General features: G+C 43.7%; 1 protein-coding gene and 2 long non-coding RNA genes across 3 annotated transcripts; 1 reads left to right on the top strand and 2 right to left on the bottom strand.

Annotated features, from left to right (window-relative positions):
- Positions 1 to 1,020: 1,020 nt before the first annotated feature.
- Positions 1,021 to 3,439, top strand: LOC307202481. Its single transcript, XR_013832902.1, has 2 exons — positions 1,021 to 2,252; positions 2,501 to 3,439. It is a non-coding gene; the product is annotated as an uncharacterized lncRNA (long non-coding RNA).
- ATP6V0C (ATPase H+ transporting V0 subunit c) lies at positions 2,921 to 26,544 on the bottom strand. The gene is made up of 3 exons (XM_079952460.1): positions 26,117 to 26,544; positions 6,878 to 7,061; positions 2,921 to 3,805 (listed from the first exon to the last, which is right to left on the bottom strand). The coding sequence occupies exons 1-3, from the start codon at positions 26,199 to 26,201 to the stop codon at positions 3,601 to 3,603; spliced, it is 474 nt and encodes a 157-aa protein (XP_079808586.1). The 5' UTR covers positions 26,202 to 26,544; the 3' UTR covers positions 2,921 to 3,600.
- LOC307202491 lies at positions 17,612 to 26,091 on the bottom strand. Its single transcript, XR_013832912.1, has 2 exons — positions 19,574 to 26,091; positions 17,612 to 19,490 (listed from the first exon to the last, which is right to left on the bottom strand). It is a non-coding gene; the product is annotated as an uncharacterized lncRNA (long non-coding RNA).
- Positions 26,545 to 27,147: the final 603 nt, after the last annotated feature.

Here is a 27,147-nt window from a genome sequence, read left to right as displayed (position 1 = left end):
ACACACACCAATTGCCATGCACATATTTGTGAAAAAAGGGTGCATGCTTTGTACATTTCTTTGCAGGTTGTCTTTTTTAATTACGCTGCTCATTTAAAGAGACAGTAGTAAAGGACTATGCACATCATGTTCCCGTCACTTTGGTATCTCCACCCACCTACAACTTAGGCCCCAAGTATCTGCTTCCCTATAGACCTTCCTTAAGATCAGTAGAGCAGACCCTCTTTGTAGTTCCACACAACACTCAGAAGTTTGGGTGGCGGCGTGGGGCAGCCCCTAAATTGTGGAATTCCTACCCATAGAGGTGTGCCTGGCTTTTTCACTATACAGCTTTTGGGGAATGCTGGAGATGCACCTTTTTACCCTCACCTTTGACATCCAAGATGTGTAAAGCACCTTGGGGCCTGCTGGTGAATGGATGCTTAACAGCAACAACAACGGTCACATTTGGGAAGGAAAAGCTGCCACATGTTTACTCTGAAGCATTCAATTCAGCTGAGCCAGCTCCTAAATTTGCATGCACAGGATTGCAATCTCGTCTCTTTTGAAGTTATCTACTTTGACAGTCAACAAGATATGGTATATAGCAGTCTAGAGCAGAGGTTCTGGTCTGTGGCATCATTCACATAACAAAAAACAGATATCATTTTTTTTCCAAAAAGGGGGGGGGGGTCCATGGCTTGGCTTTTTAAAAACTGGTTCCTCAGTACTTAGCTAATTGGAGACCACTGGTCTAAACTATCAGCATAGGAACAAGGAGTTGTTGTTGTTTAGTCGTTTAGTCGTGTCCGACTCTTTGTGACCCCATGGACCAGAGAACGCCAGGCACTCCTGTCCTCCACTGCCCCCCGCAGCTTGGTCAGACTCATGCTGGTAACCTCGAAAACACTGTCCAACCATAGGAACAAGGAGACCCATGTTCAAATCTTCACTCAGCCATGTCACACATTGGGTGACCTTAGGTTATATCTCTATTTTTACCCTGCCAGTCCTTCTCCAAGGAACTCAAGGTGGTGGAGGAAACTTTTTCCCTTCATAAATGCCCATACATGAAAAAGCTGTTACTGCACAACTGTAGCTCATATTCCCAGAGCTAGACAATACAGCTCTGGGGAAATTATGAAGTGCAGACTTTCATTAGCTATGGTTGAAGTTATAATATGCCCAAATCAGGAGTCCTGATAATCGTGGCTCTGGTTTTTAGTACATTTGCTCCATGAGTAAAGGGTGGAATTTGGAAAGTTGAAGCATGGCAGGGCTGAAGAACTGCCTGTTTGATTTCAGCTACATATCAGCCACAGCCAGCCTAGTCAAGGGAGAGATTATAATAAAAGCTGTAGCCTTCTAGCTACTGTTAGAGCTGCGGTTTCCACATCCCTGTAGTCTATAGATCATTGGTGAAAGTTCATATCTAGTGATCTGCATCTACTCCCTTAAATGTAAATAAAAGCCAAGTTCTCACATTATTTTTATACCCAATTTTCTACTGCGGTATCCGTAAGATGCTTTCGTCAAATGCACAAGAAAACCTGGAGGTGTGCACGTGGTGTATATTAGCTGTAAAGAGAACACTGGTGCTGCAACTCCTATCATGCCTGACTATTGGCTGTGCCTCCCGAGGCTGATGAAAATTCTTGTTTGGTATCTGGGGAGGGGGGAAAACAGACTCCCCAAAGCTGATGTATGCCATGAGAAGGATCACATGCATCTGAAACCACACTGGCTTTAGTACTAGGTTTTCTTGAAAAACCAGTACATTCTCTCTCCCCTTCCCCCACTTTAAACAAAAGTTTTTTTCAGAACTAAATGCAAAACCATTTGTGATGGTATTTCCGTTGGCTCCTTGAGGAACAAAAGCATATCTCACTGCGCTAACCAAAGTGTCTTGGAGCTTTACTGCTGTTTGGGTCCAAGCACTGTTAGAAAGTCAGAGATAAAAGCTAGGTGCCAAATGGCACCTTAAACTTATTCTGCTGTGGCAACTGAAACCTGTCTATTTGCCAGGAGGTTGGACTTGATGATCCTCATGGTCCCTTTCCAATGCCACAATCTGAACTACATTGCTTGACTGTAATCTGCTCTTACAACACACACAGGGGAAATGGTAATAACTATGGATTAAGGCAGAGGTTTTTAAACTGTGGTTGCCAACCTGGTGCCCAGAAATCTCCATGTGGTTGCAACTAGACGCACACCAGTAGTAAAATGTGCATGGCGCCTAGGAAATTTCAACCACTGGATCCAAGTCCAAAGTTTTTTGATACAGTGGTACCTCGGGTTAAGTACTTAATTCGTTCCGGAGGTCCGTTCTTAACCTGAAACTGTTCTTAACCTGAAGCACCACTTTAGCTAATGGGGCCTCCTGCTGCTGCTGCCGCCGCACTGCTGCCACCCGATTTCTGTTCTCATCCTGAAGCAAAGTTCTTAACCCAAGGTACTATTTCTGGGTTAGCAGAGTCTAACCTGAAGCGTATGTAACCTGTAGCGTATGTAACCTGAGGTACCACTGTATTTTGTAGTCAAGACAGTCCTGAAACTCTCATGACAGTGAGGAATAGAGGGCAGGGCATCATCTGATCAGGAAGCCTGTTTTTCCACAGTCCAATTGGGTGGAGTTCTGCTTATACTTGCCACAGACATGCCTTTGAACAAGCTGCTGCCCATGTGCCAACTGCTGTGCAGAGAAGAGACCCATAGTACAAAGCGGATTATGCCTAGCACCCAAAAAGCAAACAGGAACAAGTACAGCCATACTCCCCAAAAATATGCATAAGGAACTAGGGTGCCAATGGGAAATCAAGACTAGTTTATTGACCTCCAGGCGGTTTTTAGGGTGTCCTTGCATTTACACACAGAGGGTTAGGTGGAGCCAGTGTTTCAAAAGCCTGCATTTCAGACAAACCACACAAAGGCACACCTCTTTACAATGATGTAGTGGAGGAAATTTTATTATCTGGAAACGTATAACTGCGAAACCCAACACTGGGTGCACAACTTTGATGCCGGAGCATACAGATTTTTTATTTTTATTTTTACTACTGGGAACACAGGAGTGTCTGACATTTTGCTGTTATTTGTATAAACACAAACAGTCTCACACTCCAATACCAGGACACGACAGCAATCTTTTGAGATTCAAATTACATCCAAGGATTTCTCTGCACTTACAATTAACCCCACAGTGTATTAATCTACCTATATATGAGATTAATATATATAAGCATGGGAAATTGAAAACTCTTGCTCCATATGTATGAACATGTCAAGTCTTATAAATAAAACATCCAGTGAAGAGAAAAAAGTTACCATTTCTAGTTCATATTTATACATAAAGTACTCTAATGGCAGAATGGATGGAAAATTGCACATGAGCTTCCCCAAGCCTTGCCTAGAGGGCTTGAGGCAGCTCATTCTCTTTAATATTGAAGTACACACAAGACAGACGAGTCACTAACATACATTGCGCATTTACAAGAGATCAACTACCAAACTGATGACAACTGTACACATTGTGGAGAGACCATTTTCATTCTGGAGATTAGTTTTGTTTGTTTTTTCAACTTTTTTTTTTAAACACATCATACTCTGATTTTTTTTATTTTACTTTGTGGAAAGGATAAGGGCAACAATGAGGCCATAGAGACCCAAGACTTCAGCAAAGATCAAGATCAGGATCATGCCCACAAATAACCTAGGCTGTTGTGCCGTCCCCCGTACGCCTGCGTCACCCACAATGCCGATGGCGAAGCCAGCAGCCAGCCCACTGAGGCCTACGCTCAGACCAGCGCCCAGCTGAAGGAAGCTCCTGCAGGTGAAGGACAAGGGGGACAAAAGTTTAGCAGCAAAAACACACACACTCCAATCACATTGAGACAGCTTAGTACTGTTCTTCTAGGAATGGCAAGTCAAACCCATTCAGAAATTTCCTGGAAAGCCTTTTCGGCCAAATCAGCATTCCTAGACTATGCAAGCATTCTGCCTTAATAAGATTCTGCCCAAGTTATGGCTGCTGTGCAGCGATAAGCAGTTTTTCCTCCTATTCTAAATCAGCTCAGTTAAGAGCTTTGTTAAGAAGTCAGTTAAACAGTTTCAAGTAACTATGTCTAACAGGACTGCAAAGACCACCTTCATGCTAATTATTAGTTAACTATTAAACTGTGGGGATATGAGATTTTAAATGGTTTTAATTGGCACCCTGTCCTATCAAACTAATTTCTGCTCAGAGTAAACCTAACAAAAATGGGCATGATTAAATTAGGCCCATTAATTCCACTGCAACTATTCTTGAGTCAAACTTGGCTAGACACAACCCTTTGTTTTTTAATTGCATTGTTTTGCTGCTCTGTTTGTTGGCAGGATATAAATTTAATAAATATTATAAAAGGGGGATTTTGAGCCATTCACAGTTGTTGCCAAGCGGACCAATTTTAGTTGCAGGAAGTTCCGATTTCCTGCCCCTTTGAAAAGCAAAGGGCAAGGTAGCCCACAATTAGCTTACACAGTGGTACCTCGGTTTAAGAACAGTCCTGTTTATGAAGGATTCGGTTTACGAACTCCACAAAACCGGAAGTAGTGTCCCGGTTTGCAAACTTTACCTCGGTCTAAGAACAGGGCACCAGCGGCAGGAGGCCTCATTAGCGAAAGCGCGCCTCGCTTTAAGAACGGACTTCTGGAACGGATTAAGTTCGTAAACCAAGGTACCACTGTATAGACTCTGGAGACTGCTCTGTGGCTACTTTTTCACTACTTTCATGAGTTCCTAACAAAAGCAATCTTGTTGCCACAAGCTTTGCTTTAAAGTCTGGATCTTATGCTAGAGAACCAAGTCCCTTGGAATAGCCTGCATCTGAGTCTGCAGATCTTCAACGGTGACAGCCCAAAGACCAAGAGGGAAAACCCTGAAGGAAAAGTAAACAGCCCAAAATGGATGGATACGGCATAAGTAACAAAATTAGTGCAAATATTTTTGTTTGTTTCATTCATACAACTCTGCTTTGTTAGCAATAAAGTTCTCCATTCATAACTGTTATTGGCAAGTTATTAATAATAACTTTCTTAGGATGGATTATTAACTAGACATCCAGAAAGCCATCAGCTACTACATGCAGGTTCTTACATGATCTCATCAGTTCCTATTAATCTTAGTTCTATTGTTCTAGTAATGAGCCACAGTTAAAACAAACTATAGTAGACAATGCACTCATGGCTGATTATTTCCTTACAGGGCAGATATGCCTGGTAGGAGTCACAGGCTTGCTACAACTTCTCATGAAAGTTTAACAAAGATTGGGTTTCAGCTTATTCTAGGTACATAATGCAAGGATCCGTGCCTGTTTAAGTCTAGCGTAGCAGCAAGAGATTGGTTTACAGACATGCTTCAAATTAAGCTTCACTGAATAATTCAGTGCTTCACTACTGCACCACATGTCAGAGTTATTACATGTTAAAGTATTTTGCCTTATCCAGTTTGAAGACTGGGGGGGGGGGCAAGTTCAGTAGAAAGGCCCCTCAAGCTTTCAAAACCCACTACAGCCCAGTTGGCTCAAATGAGCAGTCAGTTCTGCAGATCAAGAGAGGGGGCCTCGTACTATTGTTTCAACAATAGCCTTAACATTCTGTATGAAAAGCTAAAATTGAAACAGTTTGCAGCATTATTACACGAGGGCTTGATGTTCAGAAAAAATCCCCCCAATGCCCCACCATGCTGGAAATAATACCTTTTATCCCAGTTATTACCAGAAGGCATTTGAGAGTTGAATCCAGCTGGCTGAACACCTTTCTATCACAATGCTAGAGCTTAAGTCTCAAAGCAGAGGGACTCTATATTAAGTAATGATAGACCATTTTAAGCCCATAAAGCCCAGTGTTTCCTTGAGCCTGCAATTTTGACTGTACTTATACAAAGTTGATCCAGACTCGGTCTGAACAAGATGGGTTGATTTTGAAGCTATGCTTCTGTGTGTTGAGTATACCCTACAACATGCTTGTTTTGGGGGGTCTAATCTGGCCAGGCCAGTTTAATCTGGGCCCTGTGGCAGTTAATTTCCTGGGGTAAAATCCTAAAAACCCTCAACAACTTCAATCCTAAAAAAAAACTCAACGACTTCAATCCTTAAAAAAAAAAAAAGGACATACCTGGAAATAGCTGGGGCCTTTAGCAAATGGGATCCCACAGTTGCTGACATCTCTCCTATTTAACCTACATCTGCTGTGTTATTAATTTGGTTTTAAAAGCTATGACTAGCACATATTAATGCAAGTGCTGCCAAAGATTACATGGCAACCATTTTCGAAATGGCGCTATCATTAGCCAAGCATGGCAACATAACCAATAAACTGTCTACACTGACTGGCATATATGAATTCTTGCTTTTTTGCACCTTAAAAGAACTGAGAAGAGGATTCTACTACAGATGTACTCCCACATACTACACTGCAGAGGTTGGCAACCTAAGACCCAGGGGCTGGATACGGCCCACGGGGGTCGTTTAACCGGCCCCCGAGCCGCCCCCAAACCCAGCCGTCCGCTTGGCAAGTCCCCGTGCGCTGCGCTAAACCGGCGCAGCACAGCTCAGGGACTCACTTCTACGGTGCTTGCAGGGCTTTCTATCGGCTGCAGGAAGCTCCTGAAATAGTGTTTGCACATGTGCACGCACACGCAAACGCCTCCTCCACGCCGGATCGCACGCACACGCCATCCGGCCCATGGAGAGATCTCCAGGGGAGTGAAGCGGCCCAAGCTGCTTGAGCCTTGCCGACCCCTGTACTACAGAGCCACTGAAAAACCTTCAGCTGACATGTCAACTGGCATTTCAGTGTTTTTTTTTTTTAATTTCAGCACAGCTCGCAATGCAGAGGACTCAAAAAGAAAACTTACTTGTACAGTGTAATTCCAACTGTGATGGAATTGGCAATAAGGACTGCCACTACCAAGCCGTAGATTGCTATAATACCCGCCATGACAACAGGAATGATTGACTTCATGATCAGCTCTGGCCGCATAACAGACATGGCTGCAATGCCTGTGCCGCTCTTTGCTGTGCCATAGGCAGCTCCCAATGCTGGAAGGAAGAAGAGAAAAACCAGAGGTGAGTCTTACCAAGCTTTCTCTTTTAATACCAAAGAACGAAGGAAAATATTGGCACAGAAGTCAGCACTGTGTAAAATTATCTTGGACTTTGGTTAACATGCAAAAATATCATTTGAATAAAATACAAAATCACACTGCGGGTATGAATGTCATACAATACAATTTTTAAACTGATTTCTAATTTCAAGTAACAAAGCATACCCATGCAAGCAATACAGAGAACACAGTACTATTTTACAAATAGTATCTTAAAAAATTCTAAATTTCTGACCATGTAGTCCATCAGCAGCTTTTTAACAGTACCTGTTGTGTGCCTTGAGCAGCAATGTAGCTTCACAAGTTACAAGTCGGGCTTGCTGTACAACGTGCCAAGCAAGGTTTCAGAGAGACCACAATACTATATTATCCACGCGTTATGACTAAGATATTCGTTTCTAATTTAGGGGCCACCCCCAGTAGATTAGAAGTAGAAATGGTAGACAAAGCATGGTGTCAAGAGTTATTGTGCAAACAGCAACAAGACTATACATTTTAGCTACCGCCCAGGTTGGCTGACTACAATCTAGGGCAGGCATAGGCAAACTCGGCTGTCCAGATGTTTTGGGACTACAATTCCCATAATCCCTGACCACTGGTCCTGTTAAGCTAGGGATCATGGGAGTTGTAGTCCCAAAACATCTGGAGGCCCGAGTTTGCCTATGCCTGACCTAGGGTTTCACTATGATCCCCAGATGGACACATGCCTTCACTCAAGGCATGAGGACAACCAACATTCTTGATGCAGCACTGGAAGCAATGAGTAGCAGCATCTAACTGTTTTACAACATGACCTCAGCTTCCGTATCCCCCATCAACTTAGATCAATGCAGCCTGTTATTTTCAGGTGAGCGTCTGAAGCCACTTGACACCCCCTTCCCCAGAAAAGACAAAGCCCCCTGCATTCAGCCCTAAGCCCCTATTTTAAGTAGAAAGTTAAACAGTATCCTCCTAGATAAAAGGATGACAAGTTTCACTTGAGACACATGCTGGTGCCAATGCATTCAACGGCCTCAGGACTTTTTAGATAAATTGTCACTTTACAGTAGTGTTTTGCCCCTCTTCCTGAGCCCATGGATCCAGGATGCTGCAATTACATTAAAGGTAAAGGTAAAGGACCCTTGACAGTTAAGTCCAGTCACGAACGACTCTGGGGTTGTGGTGCTCATCTTGCTTTACTGGCAGAGGTAGCCGACGTTTGTCCGCAGACAGTTTTTCCGGGTCATGTGGCTAGCATGACTAAGCCACTTCTGGCGAAACCAGAGCAGCACATTGAAACGCTGTTTACCTTCCCACCAGAGCGGTACCTATTTATCTACTTGCACTGCATGCTTTCGAACTGCTAGATTGGCAGGAGCTGGGACCAAGCAACGGGAGCTCACTCCGTCACAGGGATTCAAACAGCCAACCTTCTGATCGGCAAGCCCTAGGCTCAGTGGTTTAGACCACAGCGCCACCTGCGTCCCACCCTACATTACTCTGTGCCAAAATGGCTTCATCACTAGAGCTGGCTGATTTAATCCTGCATCACCAATGGAGCCTCTGAGCCATGTACCACAAATGTACTAGTAAATCTAGTACAACACCTTAAGCTGATCTAATGTAGCTCATCTGTGCTTTTGATGTACAGAAACTATCTACTTCAAAGGAAAATCAGAAAGGAGGAACTAAAATAAAGACAGTAACATGTTATGGCACTTGTAGTTTTTGCACTGCCAGATTGCAGTAAGGCTATTCTTCCCAAGTCTCATCCCAGGAATGCAGAAATTTTAAAGTCCAGTCTTAATTGTAATGCTTTGCTTTTAAGTAGTTTTCACCTGCGTAAATAACCATATAATGGAGCAAAGTTCTCAAACCTGAAACCTGTAGTAAGGTTGCTAGGTATCAGCTTGTTTATTGGCTGTAAGTTAAGCCTTAATTAAGCCATCAGCATGTTTACATGACACTTTCCAGGGGTAGTGCAGCACTTGGCTCTTCCCTACCATAAAACTCTCCTTTGGAAAGGTGGTGTTGGCAACAGTTAAGTGTCAGTGGTGTTTGTGGCCGCCTTATGTTAGGGAACGTCTGTTCAGACACTTTCACAAGCATAGAAAATCAGCTAGGGAATGTTTCAGTTTTCTTTTTACTCACTAAAAAAAGGCATGGTGGCACCAAGCTCACAGTAAACTCATGCCACAGGACTACTGCCCTGTTCTGCTGCTTGGCACTCAGCTTTCTGAATGGCAAGGCTAGCTAGCATTCCTTGCCTGCTTGTGTAGCCAAGAGAAATGGACAACCACCACTGGATAGCCCCATCCTTCTACGTCACATTCATGAGCCAATACCACAGGCATCTATTCAAGCCTTGTCCACTGGACTTATTACAACTGGCCAGAGACAAGGCTGAGAGGTTGGCTGTTGTCTTCGCCACCACCAGCTTGAGCATTATCCCATGGCAGTGTGGATAGGCTATGGCAAGCAAAAGCAGCAAACAGGCTGGATTTTTTTTTTTTAAACAAAGGAAGCAAATTGATTTCTTTTTAAATATAATTTTAAATATGAGTTGCAGAACTAGGTTTGTAATAAATACAGTAGTATCTCGGGCTAAGTGCTTAATTTGTTCCGGAGGTCCGTTCTTAACCTGAAGCACCACTTTGGCTAATGGGGTCTCCCGCTGCCGCAGCGCCGCCAGAGCACGATTTCTGTTCTCATCCTGAAGCAAAGTTCTTAACCTTAGGTACTATTTCTGTTTTTTTTTTAAAATAATTTTTATTCGTTTTCCAAACATATAATAGAAACAATACAAAACAAAAAAACAAAAAATTCAAAACACAAACAAAAACATACAAAACATTTAAACCAATATAACTTCAAAATTATATTTTCCTTCCCTTCTTTCTTTTGACTTCCCCATACCTCCCCATCCCTGCGTCCTTGTTTAGTGATTCTTTAGCAACCCTTTAGTCAATTATCTTAATTCCCTTTCATTAAATTCCCTTTAGCTTATTAGTTACAACTGCAATTCTCTGCTTCTTACCCCCTGACATCTTAGCATTCCTCAATATTACAATGGTTTTTAAGGTATATTTTAAATTTCTTCCAGTCCTCTTCCACTGTCTCCTTCCCCTGGTCACGAATTCTGCCCGTCATCTCAGCCAGTCCCATAAAGTCCATTACCTTTGTTTGCCATTCTTCCAGAGTAGGTAGTTCTTGCATCTTCCAATACTTCGTCAGTAGAATTCTTGCTGCTGTGGTGGCATACATAAAGAAGTTCCTATCCCTCTTTAACACCAATTGGCCAACCATGCCCAAGAGAAAAGCCTCTGGTTTCTTAGGAAAAGTCCACTTAAGGACCTTCTTAATTTCATTATAGATCATTTCCCAGAAAGCTTTAACCTTTGGGCAGGTCCACCAAAGGTGGTAAAAAGTGCCTTCAGTCTCATTGCATTTCCAACACTTATTGTTAGGCCGATGATAAATTTTTGCAAGCTTGACTGGAGTCATGTACCACCGATAGATCATCTTCATAATGTTTTCTTTTAGAGCATTGCATGCAGTAAACTTAATACCGGTAGTCCATAACTGTTCCCAGTCAGCAAACATAATATCATGACCGATATCTTGTGCCCATTTAATCATAGCTGATTTCACCGTTTCATCCTGTGTATTCCATTTCAACAGCAAGTTATACATTCTTGATAAATTCTTAGTATTGGGTTCTAACAATTCTGTTTCTAGTTTTGACCTCTCTTTCTGGAAACTTATTTTCCTGTCCTGTTTGAATGTCTCATTTATCTGATGATAGTGCAACCAATCTCGAACCTTGGGCTTTAATTTCTCATAACTCTGAAGTTTAACCCTTTCACCATCATATTCTAGAATTTCATAATATTTTGGCCATTTAGAGTCCATATTAAGCTTTTTTACTTCCCTAGCTTCCATTGGTGACACCCACCTGGGGGTTTTACTTTCCAACAAATCTTTGTATCTAATCCAAACATTATACAATGCTTTCCTTACAATATGGTTTTTAAAGCCTTTGTACACCTTTGCCTTGTCGTACCATAAATATGCATGCCAACCAAAGCTATTGTCATACCCTTCCAAATCCAAAATGTCTGTGTTCTCAAGAAGTAGCCAGTGTTTCAACCAGCAAAAAGCTGCCGATTCATAATAGAGTCTTAAGTCTTAATTTGGTCGAGTAGCAGGTTTTAAATTGAACAAACAAAAAACGAAAGTGTTGGAGAAAAACTTAACAGTGGAAGAAAGAGAGAGATTTCAGAATGAAACAGGCTTGGAAATAACGAAAAAGGTGAAATACCTGGGGATAAACTTAACATCTAAGAATGTGAATTTATTTAAGGATAACTATGAAAAATGTTGGTTAGAAGTAAAGAAAGATCTAGAAATATGGTCAAGGTTGAAACTTTCCTTGTTAGGCCGGATCGCTACTATTAAGATGAATGTATTGCCTAGAATGCTATTTTTATTTCAGACGTTGCAGATTTTGGACAAGATGGATTGTTTCAAGAAGTGGCAGAAAGACATATCAAAATTTGTCTGGCAGGGCAAAAAGCCCAGAATTAAATTTAAGATTTTAACTGATGCAAAGGATAGGGGGGGGGGGTTTGCCCTGCCGGACTTAGGTACTATTTCTGGGTTAACAGAGTCTGTAACCTGCAGCGTATGTAACCTGAGGTACCACTGTATAAGCAAAAGCATGTTAGTCCCATAGCTAAATCTCTCAAAACCTAGTCAAATCTCTACTAGATACATTTGCAATGCTATATGTAAAACAACCAATTTGATGGTTGTCTAGTTGTTGTTTAGCAGTTTAGTTGTGTCCGACTCTTCGTGACCCCATGGACCAGAGCACGCCAGGCACTCCTGTCTTCCACTGTCTCCCACATTTTGGTCAAACTCATGCTGGTAGCTTCAAGAACACTGACCAACCATCTCATCCTCTGTCATCCCCTTCTCCTTGTGCCCTCCATCTTTCCCAACATCAGGGTCTTTTCCAAGGAGTCTTCTCTTATCATGAGGTGACCAAAGTATTAGAGCCTCAGCTTCAGGATCTGTCCTTCCAGTGAGCAATCCAGGCTGATTTCCTTCAGAATGGAGAGGTTTGATTATCTTGCAGTCCATGGGACTCTTAAGAGTCTCCACCAGCACCATAATTCAAAAGCATCAATTCTTTGGCGATCAGCTTTCTTTATGGTCCAGCTCTCACTTCCATACATCACTACTGGGAAAACCATAGCTTTAACTATACAGACTTTTGTTGGCAAGGTGATGTCTCTGCTTTTTAAGATGCTGTCTAGGTTTGTCATTGCTTTCCTCCCAAGTAGCAAGCGTCTTTTAATTTCATGACTGCTATCACCATCTGCAGTGATCATGGAACCCAAGAAAGTAAAATCTCTCACTGCCTCCATTTCTTCCCCTTCTATTTGCCAGGAGGTGATGGGACCAATGGCCATGATTTTAGGTTTTTTTTCTGTTGAGCTTCAGACCATATTTTGCGCTCTTCTCTTTCACCCTCATTAACAGATTCTTTAATTCCTCCTCAATTTGTGCCATCAAGGTTGTATCATCTGCATATCTGAGGTTGTTGATATTTCTTCCAGCAATCTTAATTTCTTAATTTCTCAGAAGACAGATGAGGTGATCAAGCATTCCCATTTCTTTAAGAACTTGCCATAGTTTGCTATGGTTGACACAGTCAAAGGCTTTTGCATAGTCAATGAAGCAGAAGTAGATGTCTTTCTGGAACTCTCTAGCTTTCTCCATAATCCAGCGCATGTTTGCAATTTGGTCTCTGGTTCCTCTTCCCCTTCAAAATCCAGCTTGCACTTCTGGGAGTTCTCGGTCCACATACTGCTTGCTTAAGCCTGCCTTGTGGGACACAGGTGGCACTGTGGGTTAAAGCCTCAGCGCCTAGGGCTTGCCGATCGAAAGGTTGGCGGTTCGAATCCCTGCGGCGGGGTGCGCTCCCGCTGCTCGGTCCCAGCGCCTGCCAACCTAGCAGTTCGAAAGCACCTCCGGGTGCAAGTAGATAAATAGGGACCGCTTACCAGCGGGAAGGTAAACAGCATTTCCGTGTGCGGCTCTGGCTCGCCATAGCAGCGATGTCACGCTGGCCACGTGACCCGGAAGTGTCTCCGGACAGCGCTGGCCCCTGGCCTCTTAAGTGAGATGGGCGCACAACCCCAGAGTCTGTCAAGACTGGCCCGTACGGGCAGGGGTACCTTTACCTTTACCTTTAAGCCTGCCTTGTAAAATTTTAAGCATAACCTTGCTAGTGTGTGAAATGAGTGCAATATTGTGGTAGTTGGAGCATTCTTTGGGATTGGGATGTAGACTGATCTTCTCCAATCTTCTGGCCACTGCTGAGTTTTCCAAACTTGCTGGCATATTGAGTGTAGCACCTTAACAGCATCATCTTTTAAAATTTTAAATAGTTCAGCTGGAATACCATCACTTCCACTGGCCTTGTTATTTGCAGTGCTTTCTAAGGCCCATTTGACTTCACTCTCCAGGATGGCTGGCTCAAGGTCAGCAACCACACTACCTGCAGTGTACGAGATATACATATCTTTCTGGTAGAATTCCTCCGAGTATTCTTGCCACCTCTTCTTGATGTCTTCCGCTTCTGTTAGGTCCTTAACACTTTTGTACTTTATTATGGTAATCTTTGTACGAAATGTTCCTTTCATATCTCCAATTTTCTTGAACAAATCTCTGGTTTTTCCCATTCCATTGTTTTCCTCTATTTCTTAGGAATCTACAATTTATTACTGGGATTCAGGTGGTAGCTCTGGCAGAAGTCTGAACCCACTGGATGATTTAAAATTTTATCCAAGTGTCATCTAACCACCACCTTTGTTCGCTTCTCAAATTGTGAATATTGTGACCACTTAATCACCAAGAACACTTCCCATCTCACTGGGCAAACTTGCTTCTGGACATTAAATTAGAACAGCTAGTTGAAGTACCAGATGGTTGGTGGGTAAATAAGTTATCTGTAATTGAGCATCAATAGCAGTGAAATGACATGAAGATCTTTACTTGTGCAATGAAGCAATTCCCCTCCCCACAACAGGTGTATTTTTGCGCACATACTGCTTGGAAAAAATGCAGGTTTCCTGTTACATAAGCAATACATTGTGCATCTTTCAAAATAGTAATATTGTTTTAAATTTTTAACAAACTTTGGCAAGGATCCAGGGGGCTACTTTAGGCACTTACGTATGTTTGAGAATATTTTCCCCCACCCCCACCCTTTGAACATAATACTCTTTTTCCATTATCAAACCGACTTTTCAAACCTCTGTTTTACAAGCAGTTGGTACTGGAGATTGCTGCTTGGGAAATAAAGCCCTTAATAGTGATAGCTATTTGCATCCTGGTATGCAAACAAACATTTAAACAGGTAGCATTAACCCTCAATACGAGATGTTGGGGACACACAACAGGGGAGTGTTGGTTCTGTGATCTGCTTATTTCCCAGAGGTATTTGATTAGCTACTGTCAGAGAGATGCTAGGCTACACAGAACCTTGATTTGATTCTAGCAGGCTCATTTGACAGGAATAAAAAATACTGAAACCGTCCTTACCAGTGTCATCAAGCAATCTGTGTGCATTCTTTTAATTTGAAGCTGTAAGCTTGCTTTAAGTTGATCTACCCTATGATAATGAGCTACAGCAACAGCTTGTTGGATTAGAATGACTCTCTTGCATTCATTGCTATGTAAGCATTTGGCATATTTGATTTTGACTGATTTGATTAATTATATTTCTATGCCACTTTTCATTCAAATGAATTCCATGGTGGCTTGCAAATAACATGATAGAACATCAGAAATACAACATAAATCTTGTGGAATAATTAACAAATCAGTGAAACAAAACAACAAGAAAAGATCGTCACAATTAAAGCAAAGGTCCTATTCTATGATTAACAAATCAATACAGCATTTATAATCTATAAAACAGTATTAACATCAACAAATAGCAGCCAAAATATAAACTAAGCACTGCAAGGTTCACATACACACTCCCCACACCCCATGAATCAAACTTTCCCTCTATGCTGCTCATTAAAATATGTATACATATAATGCCCATGGCAGCAACTCCTTTCTGAAGGTTCCTCGGGCTGGAGATGTAGCAGCACAGGTGAAACCAACCACCTTGATGGTAAAAAGTTCCCCTCTCTCCTCCCTCTGGATACAGCTCTTTTTAAGAGTCCTAGGGCTGGAGGGTAGGGACGCAGGTGGCGCTGTGGGTTAAAGCCTCAGCGCCTAGGACTTGCCGATCGAAAGGTCGGCGGTTCGAATCCCTGCGGCAGGGTGCGCTCCCGCTGCTCGGTCCCAGCGCCTGCCAACCTAGCAGTTCGAAAGCACCTCCGGGTGCAAGTAGATAAATAGGGACCGCTTACCGGCGGGAAGGTAAACGGCGTTTCCGTGTGCGGCTCTGGCTCGCCAGAGCAGCGATGTCACGCTGGCCACGTGACCCGGAAGTGTCTCCGGACAGCGCTGGCCCCTGGCCTCTTAAGTGAGATGGGCGCACAACCCCAGAGTCTGTCAAGACTGGCCCGTACGGGCAGGGGTACCTTTACCTTTAGGGCTGGAGGGTAGGGCAAAGCAGGTGGAAAAAACCATTACCTGCTGGCCAACACAGTCTCTCTCCCCTCACTACTGACATAGTTAGGATCATACTATTACAATCACATTAGGCTACAAACAACAACAGGTTCAGAAGATATTTTTAAAAAACCCTATGGTGCATGTTGTTCAAAAGTTCTGCTATGGTCCTCCCTACTTCTGTTGTATGGTGGATGAAGCAAGTCAGCCTTGTTATTTCATCAATTGCCCCAACCCATCATTTATTGTGATGTTAACTGGGCTACAGTGTCCCAATCAAAAGTACAGAAAGGCTGCCCACAGCATGCACCAAATTAGCCATTACTCTAATAAATCCAGATTCTGCAGCTCATAGTAGCAATGGAAGCAGTGTTTGAGGTGCTCGCAAATGGAGATATACGCCTGGCGCCCTACTAATTTTGAACCCTGAAAGGAAGTACTTAATCCTCCATACATCCAGGTAAATGTCAGCCAAGAGTTTTGCAAAAATATATGACTAGTCTTATGGACTTCTAGATCTATACTTGCTGAACAGTTGTGCTGGAGAAGCTAGAAGTCTTGATTAATAGCTCTATGGACCCAGGTTTATTAGTTTTTGATGGTGAGAAGGCAACACCATACAGACTGTTCAGCAGAAAAATACATAGTAACACAGATATGTTGTGAACTGAGGCTGCAGGTCGCTGTAGGTTATAACTTGCTTGGATTAGGGATTCTTATTCAAGGTATTCTGCTAAAGTCCATGTACCTTAACAATGCTGTATTAAAAACACTGGCTTGGATACGAACCTTCCTTCTATGAATGGAATAGGGTTTATGTTCACACAAAAAAAGCATTTCCCTTCCCCCCCTTGCCTTTATATCACCCCAAGACTCTGCTCCCAGGGAATGGTTTGGATTTTTTTTGGGCCGGGGGGGGGGGGGCTGCAGTTGAGGTTGGTAAAAATTGCTGCATCCCTTACACAGAGGAGCCATTTAGGATCCAAGTTAACTTGTAGGGGAAAGGAACCTTGAAAAGGGTGGCTAAGGCCAAGCAATTTCCACTTTTCTGACATCGGATAATCCTGTTGCAAGATGCACTGCTATAAAAATTGGCTGTAGAAATTTTATTACTAAGCACACAAATGATGATAGTCACAAGAGAAGTGCAACTGGCAGAATTTAGCTAGGCACACTAACAGCTGAAGAACTCTGTCCTAAATAACTCTTTGCTTATCTGAAACTGGGGGAAAAAATTGTGCAAGTAGACACAGTGAATCTTACACAGGTTGTAGAATCCACCTTTTCCTGTCAGAGGCTTGCATTTTAATTATACAGTGCATACCATGACCATGAGAATAGTTTTGAATGCTTGCCCAGTCTTTGCTGCACAGAGTTGCTAAAGCTTTGTTGATGAAGTATGTGAAGTTGTGGCTTTATAATGGAGGCTTCCAAACAACTCCTTAATTTAGTTATTCTAGTAGCCACTGCTCTGATAATATATTTAATGGCACATGGTGTAAAGCCATGTACAGCTTTCATGCAGGGATATTGATTTTGGTGGAATATTGCATGAATGCCAGGAAGTTTGTGATCTATAGAAGGATTAAAGAATTAAGACACAGCCTTGTTAGTTTAGTCACAAAACCAGCTGCTACTTTCAGAACCTCTAACTTGCTTGAGAAGGAAGATACTTTAGTTAAGTGTTTTCAGTGGCAGTCTCAAGTCAGAGGTTCTGAAAGTAGCAACTGGTTTTGTGACGTAATTCTTAAAGTCAAAGTCCCACTGCAACAGAATCTTCATTTTAATCAAGAATTATTAGCATAATCTAGAAAGTGCTGACAAGATAAAGGCAAATGATCTAGTCACTTCATTCTCCTTGAATCGACAGTAAGCCAGCCTTTGGTCAAGAGTCCATATGACAACAGATTTAGGAGATAGTCTTCTTCATGTTCAAGCAGAGCAGATCCTTGCCACAATAGTTAGGGGGACTACACTAATACAAATCTGAATGAGGGAAGACCTTCTTGCACCAAGAATTAACAGGGAGGTCAGCTAGGTACCTTAGATTGAAAAACTGTCAGAAATCTTACAGAGCTCTAAGATGAGGAACTGGACAGAAATGGCTTTAACTGGGATGTATGGACAAGCCATTTGAAAATATTTAAGTGGCCTGCTCAGGTCTAAGGAAGGTTGGTAACATACAAATAGAAGTCTTCCTTAATTTTTACTGGAGTACATCATCCAGTTACATTTTATTAGTTCAGCCCTAGTACAGGTTTCTATATTAGAAGCCAAGCCCCTTGCTATTTGGAAATGGATTTATATTATAGCAGCTTTCTAGCAAACCTAATATTTTTTTCATTGGTCTCGTCTACTTAGAAAAAAGCTTGTAATTACAGGAAGAAACCCTGCTTTCTAGCATGAATTCTACATGGTGGGAGAAATCCATCAAGGTAGCAAGCAAGTTTAAAGGGACGCGGGTGGCGCTGTGGGTAAAACCTCAGCGCCTAGGACTTGCTGATCGCATGGTCGGCGGTTCGAATCCCCGCGGCGGGGTGAGCTCCCGTTGCTCGGTCCCAGCGCCTGCCAACCTAGCAGTTCGAAAGCACCCCCGGGTGCAAGTAGATAAATAGGGACCGCTTACTAGCTGGAAGGTAAACGGCATTTCTGTGTGCGGCTCTGGCTCGCCAGAGCAGCTTCGTCACGCTGGCCATGTGACCCGGAAGTGTCTGCGGACAGCGCTGGCTCCCGGCCTCTAGAGTGAAATGAGCGCACAATCCTAGAGTCTGTCAAGACTGGCCCGTACGGGCAGGGGTGCCTTTACCTTTACCTGTTAGCAAGCAAGTCTAGATTCATTTCTGCAAATTAAAGAGAACACTTCCATACAAATGAAGACATAGCAACACAAAAACAATGTAGGCATACCATACACTTCATAACATATATACTCATCCATCAACTTAAAAGCTTCTGTTGTGGGTTTTGCAGCTGGCATTTCCTAGCATTACAAAGTTGAAGTTTTATTTGCCTGCTATGTACACTTAATTGCTGTTGGAAAAACCTGAGCAGGATTTTGTAGCATAAAGATGGGCTAACATAGCACTCAACCTCCTTCCCCCTCCCACTTGCCCCACCATAGTCAACTGCTATTCTACCTATAGGACTGAGAACCTGTTTCTACAGACTTGACTTAGATGTGTCCTCATGGCCACAAATTTACTTACTTACAGATTTAAGGTAATTTTATCTTAATTCTGCCAGAATGTGGAGTACTAGCACACCATGACTTGTGCCCCACCCAACATGTAAAGCACTCTGCAACTTCCACTTGCCATTTGAAGGAGTGCAGGATCAACTCTCCGGGGAGATCCTGAACTTTGTGAGGCATAAAGAGGTCACGCTAGGGCTCTGCGAATCTCAAAACCTGAGGAGGTAAATCCTCGGGACAGGGGGATCTGGCTGCGTTCAGGGTGACTCTCCTGTGTGTGTGCCAAACCTGTCGGGGTTTGGTAAGGAGGCAGGACTGACGACGCGAACACTAGGATACATTCTAGACCTGCAAAGCGATGCCACAAGCTCCAAAGGAGAAGCGGTAAAGCATTCCAATAAGTAAGGTTTAATTCCTGACTTTGACTTCTCAGTGGTTTCTTACAGCAACTTGCCTTCACAAACATTCAAAGAATGAGCTTGCCCATCTTTGGACTCTCCCTGTTTTCTCTCCCTGCCTCCAACCCCCAGTTGGGTGTTAAACAGTTCATTTCTTGCACATGGGAATTCAGATAAAAGCTTAAAAAGATCTTGGCTCTATCAGTTCTTATTTAGGCAAAAATGTATTACGCAAACCTTCATTCAAATTGTGAGCAACAGTAAGCCAAGAGATCCCATTTTTGCTAAGCAAGTTTGGAGATCACTAACAGAGAGAAGAAAGGAGGCCTTCAATTAGCAGCTTAAAGTAGAGTGAATGATGGACCTATGCCTGAAAGAACATATGGTGTTCTTTTTGGAGAGTGGGGGAGAGGGCTTCAAGCATGTGCAGTGCTTTAAAGCTAGAAGCTGAAATATCACAGGTACTTAAACTGGCTGGCTTTCTGGGGTTGCAGATCATCTGTCAACAATACATCTCTAGCTTCTCTTAACACTTCAAGTGGTAGTAACAGACAGTTCCTTGTCTGTGGATCATGAAGATCCAAGTTAGTATTGGCAGATGTTTGCAAAGTTAGGGAGAAGAATGCACTGTGTTTCAAAAATATTCTCCACCATCTTAACTCTGGCACAAAGATCCCCAATGGAAGGCAGGGCAGGCTATCACTTAAAAGCTTATCTGAACATTTAATGTCAAGATCAGAAAAGCAAATGTGTTTTGGACTGGTTCAGCACACCTTACTTGGTATTCACACCAACAAACCCTCATTGGTTTTTTTTTTAAATAAAAACATTATTAGGCCTCTTAGTTGCACGGAAGCCTAGGGGAAAGCTAAGACCAGCATTCTGTAGAGCTTCCAGAGGCCAAAGTCAGACATCCATTCACCTTCACACCTTCCACCCATTTTACAAGTTACAATCAGGATCTGCAAATATTTTACAGTTTACAGTACTTAGAATTTTGAGGGTCACAAGAACACCACCTCATCATCAACAGGAACTAGCTATTATGCAACTGTGTCAGCCAAGGCTGAAAACAAAGCTTTTACTCATTTCTGTGTAAAGGAGACTTGTAGACCAACATACTATTGGATGATGGTTTAATTGAGGAACCGCAGAATGAAACACTTGACAAAGTGACAGTCATATTAGGACAATGATCACAGCAATCCATGTTCATTTTTCTGTCTCAGCTTTGGAAAAAATGCAACTACATTTTACTGACATGCTCATCTACTGCAGAACTCTAGAAGTTTCTTAAGGTTCAGCTTGACATGGCCAGATTATAACATATGGTGTTAATGGTTGCTTATATGAAGTTCCCAGCGGATCCCTCCTATGTCATCTTCAAACAGGCCTTTGGCTGCTTAATATTCTACATGGGTTTTTTTTGGGGGGGGTATTTTGTTGTTCGTTTTAACTATTTGTGTTTTTACCTTGTATGTTTACTCTGTGAACTGCCCTGAGATCCTGTGATGAAGGGCAGTATATAAATCTAATAAGTAATAATAAAATAATTTAGACGTGGTGTGCAATCTCATGTGTTTGTTTCTGGTATACTAGAATACTGTATGAGATGTTAACTGTCTATGACCAATCCGAACATCTGGCAATACCCAACTTTAGTAAGCTAGTCCATGCTAACTGTAATGCTATTTTTAAGCTTTGTAACAATCCGCTTTTGGTAACAGCACTCTGTGAAGTTTAGTCAAACAATCTTGTTGGTCAGGAAATTACAAGAAAAGAAGCCATTTTAACAGCTTCCGCCTCTTTAAAGCAGTCCAGAAAGCTCTTGTAATACATTAAGTTTTGCTTTCATTATTCTTCTCCACGATCCACCCAGCTAAAGAGCAATTAAGAGATTTTTTTTAAAAAAAAAGCTGTGCAGCTAGCCATATTGGGAGCAGAAATGTGCTCCCCAGCCAGGCAATTCCAGGTTTCACCTTTCTAAAGAGATGCACATTACAAGGAAGATTATATCAAGTAGGAAGTTAACATGGATCAGTATGTAGTACTTGTAACCACTGGAAATTATTGTCACCCATTTCCTTCTGCCATAGAGTCTAACTATGTTACATGGAAATATTAGATAATCGCATCACTCAGAAGCATCTGATAATCCAATGAAGCAGGGAAAACCCACAAGCCTTGTGATTAGAGATCAGTCACCAAATAAGTATCACAAAATATGGTTGTATGCTTGAAGGTCATGATGGCACTTGCAGCAGAAAGGTAGCACCATCACAAGGTTAGCCAGCAATGACCAGAATGAGTTTTATAAGCTGTTTACTATCATCAGAAATTAGTGTGTACAGGACCAAGATATGGGTGTTTATACAACATGGTTTCTGTCTCAAGCTGGCTAGCACAAAACAAGGCCTGAACTTAGTAGTACTAGACTGGTCTTGCACAGCTCATGAGGAACTAAGACATAGTGTCTTATTTAAGGTGTGCCAGGGCAGTGTTCAATGACAAACCAACAGGTACTAAGTCATTCATCTTAAGACACTGCATATCCAAGTCTCTGGAATGGAAGCCTTTGACAAGTTAGCTTCTCGCTTCTCTGAAGATTAGCATTCAGTGCCATTTGCAGTTCACTAATAGACTGCTAGTTAAGGTGTCTGGGTATTTAACAGAACATCCACCAAGAACTATGTATGGTTGTCCAACACAGTTTTAATCATGAATACCTTTCCACAAATTGATTCAATCTGCAAGTTCTATCAAACCACTTTTCAACATATGAACACAGCCATCTATCTGGCAGAGGCTTTCTCAACAGTGCTTTTCACAGCAGGACAAAAACGTCCAGGTGTTTAGCCAACGACCGGATCTGATCTAGAACAAGTCTGTCAAAGCAACTGTTCACACCTTATTGCTACTTTGTTGAGAAGTCTAGTCCAATGCAGGGAACAATACTCAATAGCCAACTCAACTTGGGGTGCTACTGACAACATGAGCTTGCAATGCAAGTTTTCCATTTGCTGCTTTAAGGGACTACAGTTGGGACACTATTTTGAAATATCACCCATTCAGACTACTAGACTAGCCATCAGCGAACCCCTTTCCCTATATAAATGCTTCTTACATTTAGTTATCACTAGGAACATCTGCATGTCAGATGAGGAATCTACCTCAAAGGATTCTGGGGCAGCTTGGTCTGTTGGGCCCATTCGAAAGACAGCTTTATACAGGAACAGCACACTGCTGAGAGGAAAATGTTATACAAGCCATCTTCCCAAGACAACTTTGGTTGTTACTGGCCTTCTCAGAGTCACTGATCCTGGCAACACAATTTGGAAACCCTACTACAACCAGTTTCCACTGGAACAGAACCCATCCAGTTCCCCACGCTCTGCCAGAATAGATAAGAGGCAGTTGTATGTAGCTATTCTGCAGGGAAATGTTGCTTGGCTAGAATGTGCCCTTGAACTGGATGTCTGGATAAATGACAGGGAGAAGCAGAGGAGCCAATTCCTAGGGGCCAAGATCCCTCACCATAAAATATTTGAGGAAGCCCCCCTCCCCACCCCCAGTTGATGGACACTGCCACTGTGATAGATTATGTGGGGCTGGGCTTACCTCCCCTCCCCAATATTTTATTTAAGTTGGCACCCCTGGGGGGGGGAGTGTGTAGAAATTAGCCTATTGCACAAAGTTGCTAAGGAAGCCATATTAAGTTCAGCAATCTTCTCGTGTACAGTGGGAATTTATTAACTGCTAAGTTTCCTTTTGCCCATATGCTAATTTCATTTGATTTCAGAAAAATAATTCCTGAAGACAGTATCAGTGGCTAAACTTGGTCAGAAAGTACTGGTGTGCTAGGTAAGGCAATTGTCTTAATGAGAGCCATAATATTGTAGTGGTTAGAATGACTAACTAGTACTGGGGAGATTCTGGTTCAAGTCTCCACTCAACCATAAAGCTTCAACCTTGGGCTAGTCACTATGTCAGTGTAACCTACTTCTCTGGGTTGTTAAAATGGGAGAGAATAAACAACAGCCTAGAGTTCCTTTGAGGAAGAGCTACGCATTTTTATTTTTTAAAATAGTAATAATGCAGTGGGTACTCTAGAACAGGCTTCCTCAACCTTGGCCCTTCAGATGTTTTTTGGCCTACAACTCCCATGATTCCTAGCTAGCAGGACCAGTGGTCAGGGATGATGGGAATTGTAGTCTCAAAAACAGCTGGAGGGCCGAGTTTGAGGAAGCCTGCTCTAGAACTATTCAGGTGTGCAATAGCTCAGGGGAGCTTTATATGGAAGGAGATTCACTTATATGGATGATTGTTTTCAAGTTATGCTCAACTCTAATGGAACTTACTTCCAATTGCTACAGCACAAGGAATTTTATAGTTGGCTAGTTAGAGTCATGCTGGTAGTTTGATGCAATGTGTACGTGGGCGTCAAGACCCCCTCCCCATTAAACTTAAAAGCAGCAGCAATAGTTTAGCGAGAAGCATATTTTACATGGCTACAGGTAACAGCAGCAGTGCTTGCTAGATTATCCTTACACATTTAAGGAAAGCAGTAAAGTTTAGTGTGTCTGCAATTTTCAGTTAGTAACAATACTTTGAAATTCCTCTTCCAAAAACATTTACATTACATTTGTAGGTACTTTATAAAGTGGAATTAAAGGCAATCTGACATAGCTCGTTTTGTTTAGTGGTCAAGCAATTAAAAGACTTCTGGACAAGTGCTATGGACAAGTTTTGAGAGAAAGAAGTGAAAGGGAAGGAGCTGCAAATGAGAGACTAGAACAGTTTTGTCGTCACAGCTGGCTAGCACTCTTATTCATCAAGAGCTATTTATTCAGGACTCTGATTATTTAACCACCGCTTCCCATCCCACACAGAATCTTTCAGTATGACCATGCTCAAAATTTAGGTAGCCCTTGCAGAGTGTTATTTGCATTTCACAAGTCCTCTCCGCTTTAACAGAATGGTGTGTCAGTTTAATATGCTGGCATTCAGTTGATAAGCCAACATACAGATTCAAAAATGACACCTCCAGGAAAGTCTTGTGTAGAGATAGCTTCACCCAGGTCTTTTTCTAACACAACAATTCAGTTCCAGAGCAACCCCAATAGGACTTTGGAGGGCAAGCTGCATACTACATCTCAGCAAGGATAAGCCAGATTTTGCAACCGGCAGACAGCAAGTTAATCCAAGCGCTGCACATCCATCTGACTGCCTTGTGGGAGTGCTTGCTTGGTACAAGATGGAAGATGTTCCAGCCTCACTGGCCTGGATGAACTGACCGCATGGAATCACCTAGGTTTAGGTTAATTTAGCACTCCGGATGGCATGTAGTGAAGAAGCAGAGGCTGCAACCCCCTCCCTCCCTGCAGTCACATGGCCAGCCAGGGGCTCCTCTAGCAGCTGACACTCTTCCCCTATGACGTCACCCTCATTGCCCCTTTGCATCTCTGCTTTCCGAAACAGCAGTAGTCTCCTTTTTCTCTTTCTCTTTGCCTCTGCTCCCCCCTCCTGCCAATACCCCGGATGAGCCAGCTGGTAGGAGTAGGGCGACAGAAGGCAGAACTGAAAACCTTCAAAAAGGGAGAGAATTAAGAAAAAGGTAGACACTGAAGCAACAGAAGTGACAGGCAGAGCACGTCCAGCTGGGCTGGGATTTCGCCCCCGCATTGCCCTCCCTCCCCTATCACTTGGGCAGGGACATTCCTGCGGCCACAGAATGGCAAGACAAGGAGAGGCAGGCCGCTTAAGCCAAGCCCTGGAACTGGGGCAGGCTGGAGCAAGGAAGGACACCTGCCGTCTCTTGCACTGAAGACCAGGATACAATATAGAGCCAGCAGGTTAAATATCAAAACTAAATACATGTTGTCCCTCCCAGGTTGTAAGCAAAGGGAACCCCCGTTAATTTTAAATGAAAGCTTTTTTAAAAAAAGAAAAAAAAAATCCAATAATCAGCAGTATGCCTGCAGGCACTCTCCATACCCAAGCAGAGAAAGGAGTCAAGGAACCACATCCCCTATTGCCCCCTCCCAATAATTCCTTCCTTTCCCCAACCACCCCACAAGCTTTCTGCAGAGGGGTTGCCAACCTTGGGAAGCAGGGGGAGGGAAGACACTAGATCATTCCCTCTCCAAGTAGGGCAGGGAAGAGGGGAAACATCTTGGCAGAAGGAAAGAGGTAACGCCAGACACGCCGCCTCCCCGTGCCCACGCCTTTCTTGCCTCTCCCAAGTCCAAAGGCAGGACAAGGAAGACGGTTTCGTGGAGAATTGCACAAGAGGAGCAGGAAGGTGCTGGGAGAAATGGGATGGAAGCCCCCATTCCCCCTAAGGCATAGGAGGGGGGTGGGGAAGAAATGACACACACACACACACACACACACACACATATATAAAACAGGCAGCAGGAGATGTCCTCATGGAGACACGAAAGAGCCTCAGGGTTTGGCCAAGGCAAAGCTACCCCCCCCCCCAATACTGTATAACGATCCCACTTGTCCCCCTCCCCGCTTGCGGCAGGATCTCCTCCCAGGATGTGCAAAAGAGGCGAGTGGGTGGGTTGGAACCAAGTCACCCAACTGCTGCAGAGCCACCCTGGCTGAGCCGAGCGCCTTTCCCCCCCGCCGCGATCAGGATGACACCCAGCCCAGTTACGCAAGGCCACACAACAGCAGCAGCAGCAGCCTCCTCACATGACGTCCTTCCTCAACCAAACCCCCACCGCCAAGCCCCACCCGTGTGTCCTCGTCGGAAATACCCCACAGCCTCACCGCTGAAGATCATGGCAGCCGAGGCACCCATGACGGCGAAGAAGCAGGAATATTCGGGAGGAGCGGTGGTGGCTGCGGACGACATGGCTGCTGAGATGCACCGAGCCGGCGGGGGGAGGGAGAGTTTTAAAAAATAAGAATAAGCAGCGAAAGGGGGGTGGAGGAGGACGGCTACGTCGGCGCCAAGCTGAGCCGGGCGAAGGGCTGGCGGCTGTGAGCTGCAAGAGGCGGCGGCGGCGGGTGACGGGGCTCCTTAAGTCCTCTGGCGCCGCTGCTTAGTCCTCTACCGCCAAGCGGTATTCAAACGTCCTGACAGGCGGCGGAGGCTGCTGCAAAGACGGCGGGCCTCGTTGGTTAGCGTTGGCAGCGGCGCTCTCCGGCTCCGTCGCTCCTCCTCGTCCTGCAGCTGCTGCTCCGCCACTGCGCTCGCGGTTCGCTCTAAATACCCAGCCACCGCAGGACAAAATGGCGGCTGCCCGGGGGTCACGTGGGGCCGAGACGGGCACCTCCTCCTCCTCCTCCTCCTCCCTTCTCTTGGAATGTGCCAAGGAAGAGAGGGAGGGGGGAACAAGGGAGGGCTCTTAATAGGGAACCACCTCCTGCTCTTCCTCCGCGGTCATTTCGCTGATCTGTGATCATGAGGAGGGTTTTCATTTTGCTTTTTAGGGTTCGTGAAAGAGGAATGTCAGACAGGGTCTTGGGGTGTCTCTTTCCGCCGACCCCCCCCCGTCGAAGCAAATGGCTCGGGTGGTTCAGCCCCCTCAGGATTTCTCCGCTCTCTCTGTCCGTGGAGGGGCGGGGTTTATTTGTTTCCCCCTCCCGTCAGGTGAGCGTGATTCAGCGCTGATTAACATAAAGGGCGGGGGCAGCGCGACAAGCCCAGCCCCCTTTTCTCGCTAGGCTATTGATGGGCCTACCTGCCTGATAGAGGTAGCTTCCTCGATCCTCAAATAATAATAATCGGGTTGTGGGTTTTCCTCACCAGAAATGAAACCACAGTCTTACAACGGGTGCAAATTTTGCCTTTTTAC

The sequence above is a fragment of the Podarcis cretensis genome (assembly GCF_951804945.1).
Source record: "Podarcis cretensis genome assembly, chromosome: 14".
NCBI classification, from domain to species: Eukaryota; Metazoa; Chordata; class Lepidosauria; order Squamata; family Lacertidae; genus Podarcis; species Podarcis cretensis.
Note: the sequence above shows the minus strand (reverse complement) of the source record. Positions and strands in the feature narration are given on the sequence as shown.